Below are 9,447 nucleotides of genomic sequence, written 5' to 3'. Positions count from 1 at the left end.
TGGATCTATAAAAATGAAACAAAACAATTTTATTCAAATCTTTTTATTAAATTATTCAAAATACTCTCCTCCTGCTTCAATACACTTTTTACAGCGATTCAATAGTGATTCAAATGCCTGCTCAAACTCAATTTTCGGTATTGCCTCTAATATGCGCGTAGACTCTCTTTGGATGGTTTCAATATCATTAAAAATGCATCCTTTCAACTTCATTTTCATTTTTGGAAATAAAGAGAAGTCACATGGTGCTAAATCGGGGGAATACGGCGAATGATTCAACACACAGACTTGATTTCGTGCCAAAAATTGACGAACAATCAATGATGTGTGACTCGGTGCATTATCGTGTAACAAACACCAGTCATCAGAATTGCGATATTCTGGTCGAATTCGACGAATTCTTCCCATTAATCGTTGTAAAACTCCCAAGTAGAAAGCAGCAGTAACTGTTTGACCCTGTGGGACGAACTCACAGTGGATGATGCCTTTGCTATCGAAGAAAACAATGAACATTGTCTTGATTTTTGATGGAACTTTTTGTGTTTTCTTGGCTTGAGGTGATGATAAACACTCACTTCCATACACTTTCTGCATCATTTTGAACGTTTCTGTGGCACTTGTGCCAAGTTTAGCGTGAAATTTAATAACAGCACGTTGTTCCATTATTGTTTGCCGACATGTAACAAAATAAACTGATAAACAAAATATCAAAAACAATGATAAATGTCAACCGATTTAAATAAAAGTTTTAGGTTAGTAGTGACATCTGTTCAAACTTCATTTGACATAAAATTTAAACAGATGTCGGTACTGGTTGCTGAGATATAGCTTCAGTCCCGGAATTTAATTGCCGCACTGTATACATTATATAGCATTTTATTAGATCTACACACAAAAAAGGAATCTTGAACATCCTTTGCAACCTATGAGGTGTTTGTTTATGGTAGATGCCAACATAGATAGAGTATAAATTCTTATTGAATGTGTTCAAAATTTGTCAAAAAAGTCTTTTAATAAAATAAAAATATTTAAAACTTGACACGATATCTTAGAGTTGTAATGGAATAAAACTACAATTAAGCCAAAAACTTTTTAATAGGCAAGAAATGTTTTCAGAATATTTTACAATCCAGGTTTAGCTCATGATTATATAAAATGAAGTTAAGAATCTTGCTAATATTATTTTTAATAGATACACAAAACTAATGACTAATTAGATATTGAATAGAACTTATTATTCAATATTATGTATAAGTTAAAACAAAAAATAAATGGCTGATTAATGAATTCTTTAATTAATTAATCGGATGTTATCGCACATTAAATTAATCATTAAAGTCTACTATTTACGAAGCTCTGGTTTTTCTATATTTAACATATAGTAAAACTTATTCAATTCAAAATGTGAATGGCAAAACTAAATATTTTCTATATTTTATATTATATAAAAGGATTCTCAACATGTATTACATTAAATACATGTTGATAATCCTTTATCTAAAATCTGAAAATTAATTTGAATGCTGACATGATGTGTCACAAATGGAAAATTCCGCAAAGCAATGGGGATGTTCCAGTGTTTTCCCCAGGCCGTTTTTGCCTGATGCCCTGCCCAGCTGATAAACTTTATGAGAGTTTTATGTATACAAAAAGCATGTATTTCTGGAGTGTAGTTCCATTAAAATTTTTAACATATGTTTGCCAGAACATATTCAAAATTTTTAACCAAATAGTTTTTCTCATACTTGATGTGATGGGTGCAAAATTACATAATTACTCAAACACACTTCATATGTCATCAGTAGACTATTAGTATTTTTTCAGCGCCAATTCTAAAGTTTATCAATACATTCATGACTGTCCTCATGTCTTGATTGGAGTTGCATTGTAGAATAATTCTGCCCTATCTGCATTAAAAAACACCATTCTCAGCATACACTTTAAAAAATTGACCTCATAATCTTGTGTTGCTTGAATGTTTACTAATCCCAATACACTAACAATGCAATGAGAGCATAAAATTGGCAAATAAAATTCTAGCATTCACGCAAACCTGAGAAAGTCTGAAGACTAATATGAGTCTGTGGATCAGATTAATCACTGTATTATAGGATTAACATTAGGAAAATCAGTAAAATATCATTAATCAGTAGCTAAACTACATAGATTCAGTATTATTTATTCATTTTCACTCTTGTTTGAAGATTTTATATATACACTTCTCCATTTTTTTTGTCTCCAAGAAAGCAGAGTATATTTGTTAAAGTCATTGGAGAGATAAACTTGTTAACATTGAAGATTCTATTTCAGTTGAAATTTTATAGTTCATAATGATTGTTAAATGTAATTTTGGTTTAAATATTAATTTACATTAGTTGTATCTTAAATTGTTATTACACTTGACTTCTGGCAGTTAAACATCTGGAAAATTTTGAGTCTTAAAATTGATTATGTCAGAATTGATTGCATTTCATTTTATCATTTCTGATAGCATGTTTTAAATATATATATTTTTTTATTTATAGCATGTACTGCTGCAAGTCCAAGGGTGCAGACACCACCCGCATCACATCATCAATGGCATATTATGAGTGCCATTTGCTTAGAACGAAAGCCAGTTGTATCACAAGAAATGACTCCAACTGAAGCATCTTTTTCTAATTTAATTCAGAAAATTGAACATGAAAATAGTTTGCTCAGTGAACATGAATTAAGGCATATTGAAGATGTGTAAGTTAAATATCTATGATATTAAAGTTTAGTGTGTTTCTTTAATAATATTTTATGACAGACTATTTAACTGCTTAATTTCAGAAAATATGCAGAAAAAATAAAAAAAAGTGAAGATGATATTGATCTAGATGCTGCAACAAAACAAACTGCACAAGAGTTTGAAGATGCCTCGAATGAAGAATTACAGAAGTTCAAAGCAGCACCAATTATTACTGGTATTAAATTAATGGATATTATATTTGAGTATATAATGATATTTTACTTGATAGAATTTTTTCTAGTTTATCTAGATCAAAAATAATAATAACAAGAATTAGAATGTACAGGGTTCCTACTCAAATTTTTGTTTTAAATTCCATGACTTTCCCTGATCAACTTTGTACAAAATTTCCTCACATCCCTTATAGTACAGCACATTGACAAAATAAAACAGCATTTGGTTTACTACACAAATATACTATTGTGAGTAGCCAAGGGTATAGAGGGTATAGGTGTGCTACCTATATCACTTACGGGCACAAAATCGCAAGATTGGCTCACTAAACTTTTTCTAGGAGGGCTTTAACTTAAAGTTTTAAAAGATCTAGAGGGTTATTTCTAGATCACGTCAGGATCCTTGACACCAGTTAATCAGTTATTTTACATGCGGATTAACATGCATTATCCCTAACTTGTGAGTAAGAGGAACGAAGGAAGTTTAAATACGAATGAGTATGAATAACCAATATTAACCAAACCATTTTTATAATGATAAACAAAGCATTTAATAAATCGAAATATAAAAGTATACAAAAGAATGAACCTAAATTTAAACTACTCTACTAACTTAAACTAATCTTATTCTAAACCTGATACGTGAGAGAGAGTTCACATCAATCTATCTCTGATCATATTACCTTCATCAGGTCTTTTGAATATTTCTCTGAATGAGGGTCTTCTTCAATTCTGAGTATTTTTCTTCTAACAGTTTCTTTGGAAAGTCCTTTAAATAACTTCTTTTTTAACAATCTTGTCATATACTTCATTTATTGCTATATATTTATAACTTTCATTTAACTGATTCGTATAACGGACTTGTATGACGTACACTTTGTATGACGACTGCCTTTATCTTATGGTGAGCTCTTTTCGACGGACTGCCCAGAATGGCGGGAAAACATCCCTTTTATTTGCTCTCCAGTAATGTGTGCAAAACTCATGCGACTCATCATGAGTCGGCGTGGGAAAGGAAATAAACTTCCTTTCAAAATCGAAAGTTTCATCCGTTTTTTTGTAAAATTTGTTAAAGTTTAAAAATATTATTTTCTCTTAATTTTGTAATTCTTTTTCTCTACTTTGTTAATTTTCAAAATGACCCTCTCCTGAATTTCCAGATTCTCACACTATTGCTTCTTTGGCTTTTTAATTAGTTATTTTTTCTAATTAGCAGTTACATAATTTTTATAATTGCTGAATAATTAAAATTAAAAATAAAATGTTTATTAAATTAAAACAATTTATCCTATTATTAATCCCCTTTATTTTTAAATTCCCGACAAAATGTTGCAAAGATGTAAAACAATTTTTAAAAACATGTTTTAAGAGGGATAAGTTGACGATTTTAATAATTAAAATTAGTGATAATACAGAACATGTCATTCAAAGCCACATTGATTTATGGTTATAAATTAATGTGGCTTTGAAAAAAAAATATTAAACCATTATTTATTATTCACTAACAAATCCTGTATANTTTTTGGGGTTTCCAGAATGAATTAATCAAATTTGCATAAAAATCTATGGTAAATTGATAATCGATTAATGAACAATTCGGATAGTGAACAAAGTCTTGGAACGGATTATGTTTGTTAACCGATCACCCTGTGTATATGTAGGTAATTCCAGACTAGTTGTCTGTATACTTATACAGGTAACTATCTTGTACAAGTGTACAGAGATATAGAGACAAACTGCCAAGACAGGAAACAAAAATGCTTCTATAAATGTGTCCAGAAATGCATAATTAACACACTATAAAGATGGCATTTGCACAGTTAGGGTGTGACTATGCAGATGTGAGCAAGTGAGAAGAAGTGACGATGTTTCATGCTCTCCGTTTTTCACTCCTATCTGTGTGGTTGTAATAAATAAGAGTGTGAAACATTGTCACTTCTCATTCACTCACATCTGCATAGTTGCACCCTTATCCTAGAACGGTCTTTGCCGACCGATGGTTGGATGTAATTGACTATTGTGAATAAGGTACTCAATGATGTGCTAGATCTATTAGAGGTGTGGATCTCTGTTCTTTATAGTAGGACAAAGATAATTGACAGAAGTTGGCAATGCCATGTATTATCTTATTGCAAGTTATTAACCAGTGGCAAGTAGTTAAAAAGAGATTTCTCAGTGAAAAATATGGATTTAATATTCTATTAAAATTACGTTCTATATTTTGGGCTTTCTACCGTCAACCAAAAATAGTTTTAGAACGGGGATGGCCACAAGTTGTCCCTATTCTAGAACAATATGTGATTTCTGTAATGATGTTTGGTTACAAGCTGGGACATTTGAAAGAGTGCGTCAATCCATGAAAAGATGTGTTTGTGCTTGCAAAGAGACTCATGGAGGACACTTCAAGCATTACTGTGACTGGCCAGACAGGTATGCCATGCTGTCTGTAATTTTATTCAGTGTAATGTTGAGACCGTTGAGCTCAACACTGAAACAGCATTGTGTCACTAGTCTCAATGGTCTATTTAGAAATGTCATTTTGTCACCGTTGAGTCAAATGTGCAAAGCTCCTGATTAAGTCCTGGTACATAAAATAGCACAGTACTTGAATATAACTTATTTGCATCTTCCAGTATACTTTAAGTAATCTCTATATAATACTTAATACAATGTTAATGCTGTGTAAATAGCTGTTATACTGTATTGTACAGGAAATAATAACAGAACACAGTTGTACAGACTCAATACAGATACAACCATCATAGGCCTAACTACGTACTAAAGTTACATGTCAGCAACAGGGTAACATTTTCTTTCTTCTGTCATTTACAAATTGCTATCATTTAGTGACCCGAAAGAGAAATACATAGAAAAAACACAGAATATTTAAATATAAGAAAATTCAAGTTTTAGTTTACAATCTATATCTACAATTTTTGCAGTTATGGAAGGTTCAGTGTATATAAATATATAATATATAAGTAATAAACTTTTATAATTCTAATATTGTATATGCTAAGACAAAATTAACAATTACATATTTGTTAAATCTGGTGCTTCTTCACATGCCATTTGTATCAAACTTCAGGGGTTTCATGCTTGATTTTGACAAAATTCAGCTAAGATTGCCACACTTTACTTGTTTTTGTATCTCTCTTCCATACTTGAAAATTTGTTGGTGGTAGTGCTTGCCATGCCCATCACTTACAGCACTTACTTTACTACAATTTGGGGAAAGTCATCCAAATGAGAATGGAGGATGTGCACTTTCAGTGACATATTGCAATTAGCTTACTCAAATGGTACCAGAAATTCCTTCACAAGCTGTGTGTAATTGTCTTTTCTCACATTTCCTAAAAAAAAACTGTAACCAATTTGTCAGAACACATTTCATGATCTTTCCTCATCTGGATTGAGTAGGTCATTTAAAGCTTGTTGCACTTGTGGTTCAACAAGCTTGCCTTCCTTTATCTTCTGCAGATTAAGCTTTGGAAATATGTCACAGGATTGTAAATACTAGTCCCTCTTTGTCTACTACCTTGGCAAAATTTTTAATAAGGCCCAACTTAATATGCAACAATAGAAGTGTATTACTTGGATCAGCAAGTTGCTAGATGACATTTTCACACCAGGTGTGTATGATGCTTGGCCAGTCTTTGTGATAAGATCTTACACAGATATCCCATTTACATAAGTTGGTTTGGTATTAATTGATTACAGAAATGCAACACATGGGTGATGCTAACTGGGAGAACTAGCCTATATTTAGACTTTGGAAATGTAAAGAAAACCTGGAAAATTGTACATGGTTAGTACCATGATTAACTACCAGTGTTTAGTGGTGTCATCTGCCCGGCCATTGGTGAGCACCCATTCACATAGGAAGCAAAAGAAAATCAGAAAAATGTCTTGAGTTTTGCCAACATATTGGATATATTTGAATATGACATTGCTAGATCTTCAAACACAGAAAGAGCCAATCAAATAGATGTATATCAGACATGGGCCATATTGATTATTATTCAGTAAACCAAAACATACTGTAAACTAAAAACAGGCTCTAACAAATGTCCTTTTGTTGCCAGGCCTTTATGACTTGCATAAACAGAAGTTTGAATTTTTCTGTTTTAATCCCCGCAAGATATTAGAAACATTGATTTTTAGAAAAGAAATCATCAAGGTTGTGGACCAGATATGAAGCCTTAACATGCTGTATTTGTTTAAGAATAGTTTAAGAAATCTCTGTATGTGACATCAAATCATATGTATTTGAAAAACTTCTAAATTATAAATTTAAACAAATATGAAAGTTGCTTTATGATAGAGAAGTTCAGGAATTTTATTGCAGAAAAATATTTTAAAAGATGTATGCACTCTTTTTAGCTTCGATTCATCAAATTCCAACTTTTTTGCTTTTAAATTTGAAAGATTGAGGATGAAGATGAAGTATTCTTATAAACATCTTTATACAGTAAAATTTCTAGAGTTTTATTATAATAAGGTTATGCATGTATTTGCATTAATGAATATCATATAGCAGCATAAAATTTATGTAGGTATGTTATAAATCTTTTTCACTAGAAGAATGTTGCATCATTATTTTATTTTTGATCTTGTTGACAAAACTGAAAATCCATGAACCAGTGATTTGTTCTTTATAATTTATTTTACCATAGTAAATAATTTTTCATTCTTACACATGGATGAGTTACTTGTTAGCTAGATTGAGATTTAGAGGAGAAAATGTAATCTTAATACTAATGTGAGGAAATTATCTTAAAATCTCAATCGATGAATGTTTTTTATTACAGTATTTATAGTAACAGCAAGTGAATTAATTAATCACAAATTCATGCAAATGATACATATAAATAAGTATATCCTTTCAAAGATTTTAGTCGAATTCAGTTTTGAATATACATAGAAAGTTAACTCATAAATATTTGATGGTGGTAGAAAATACATTTTAATAATGAAGGGTAAATGTTTATATTAAAAAATAATTTGCCGAGAATTATTCTCGGCAAATTATTTTTTAATATAAACATTTTTACATTTTACATTTATGTAGAATGGATGGTTTATAAATTAGACCAAAAAATAGATCCAAATATTTCTCACTACTTAAATGTCTTTTTTCTTTGAATCTTAATTTTAACAGCATTGTAAGTGGTCATTTACATAGAAGAAAAATAATTAATATAGACAATTTAGATAGAAACTCCAGATTAGCATTACTTCTGAAAATTTTAAGAAATAAAAATTAATACAGATTAAAAACTACAATACTATAATATTTATTGGGAAAACAACAATAAAAGTAATGATTTTAATAATAACTAATAATAACATTATATGGAGTTATTAAAAGTTTTTTTTTTAATTAAATGCAATTTAAATGTTAATTTGTAATATAATAGATTCCGAATTTTGATGTGTTGAAATTAGAATATCTGAGATATTGAGGATATTTAATTATATATAGTTATACTATTTGAAAAACATAGAGTTTAATTTTCAAAAAATAACAAGAAAATTGAATTTGAAAGATTAAATACTACAGGAACAAAGCTTAATCAGATTTAGTGCAAATTAAGAACAGCTTTGTTATTAATTTTTATTCCTTATCTGTTTTGACACACAATGACTTGTGGTATTATCTTGATATCAACTTGATACAAAATACAAACAAGTTCAAGTTTGCGATTTTAAAAATTGATCTTTATCAGGAACAAATATCTAACTTACCATCAAAAATAAATCCAATATGTCTTTATAAGTAATTTTTATTTTAAACTAGCTTACCCGTTGTGCATTACAGCGATCTCAGAAGAAAGGAAATTCAAGCAAACTTGTTATGATAAAATTCAATTCACATTTTATCATTTTCATTGAAACTTATTATTATTATTCATTTTCATCGGAAAAACATTTCAAAGTGTCGTTTCAGTTCTATTTATTTATTGGGGTGTTTGTGGATACACGATATTTTTTGTTTTTCCATCTAGTGTGTACACGAATAAATCGGAAGGTTTTCTGACGCGTGAGCCGGCCACATACAGTTGTCCATGCAAGAAGCACGGATTATCCAAATTTAGCCCATACACTTGCAGCGATTGTCAGAAGTGCGATATTCCCCATTTTTATATATATATTTTTTAATCCTTTATAATTTTAATTATTTAATTGCTCCTTCCTCTCTTCCTTGGCACGTTGTGAAATTTCTGATAGTTGGATAATAAACTGTTTTATTGTAATTTGTCTTTTTAAATTATCTTGAGTCAATATTAAAATTTGGAAAAGGGGGATACCTAGATCGGTAAAATAGGCGAATTTCTTCCTACAACTTTGGTTGTTGTTCGGGGTACAGTTAAGGTTTTAACGAAGTTCGAGCAAATACATAATTAGCAAAAAAAAAAGTTGAAATAAAGTGATTAAACAAAAATTATTACAAATATCGTAAATAACAGTTCACAAATGCATATATAGAGATATTTTTTG

General features: G+C 30.1%; 1 protein-coding gene across 1 annotated transcript in view; it reads left to right on the top strand.

The window, feature by feature from the left end:
* Positions 1-2,508: 2,508 nt before the first annotated feature.
* The window catches only part of LOC111616892 (39S ribosomal protein L46, mitochondrial-like), a 21,060-nt gene continuing 14,121 nt past the window's right edge, over positions 2,509-9,447 (top strand). Inside the window, exons 1-2 of the mRNA XM_023358242.1 lie at positions 2,509-2,730; positions 2,815-2,948. Of these exons, the coding sequence (XP_023214010.1) occupies positions 2,588-2,730; positions 2,815-2,948 (277 nt within the window). The 5' untranslated portion in view covers positions 2,509-2,587. The remainder of the gene's footprint in view (positions 2,731-2,814; positions 2,949-9,447) is intronic.

The sequence above is a fragment of the Centruroides sculpturatus genome, unplaced genomic scaffold, assembly GCF_000671375.1.
Source record: "Centruroides sculpturatus isolate CEXI.00-Female unplaced genomic scaffold, Cexi_2.0 scaffold1040, whole genome shotgun sequence".
NCBI classification, from domain to species: domain Eukaryota; kingdom Metazoa; phylum Arthropoda; class Arachnida; order Scorpiones; family Buthidae; genus Centruroides; species Centruroides sculpturatus.
This window is presented reverse-complemented; position numbering and strand designations above follow the sequence as displayed.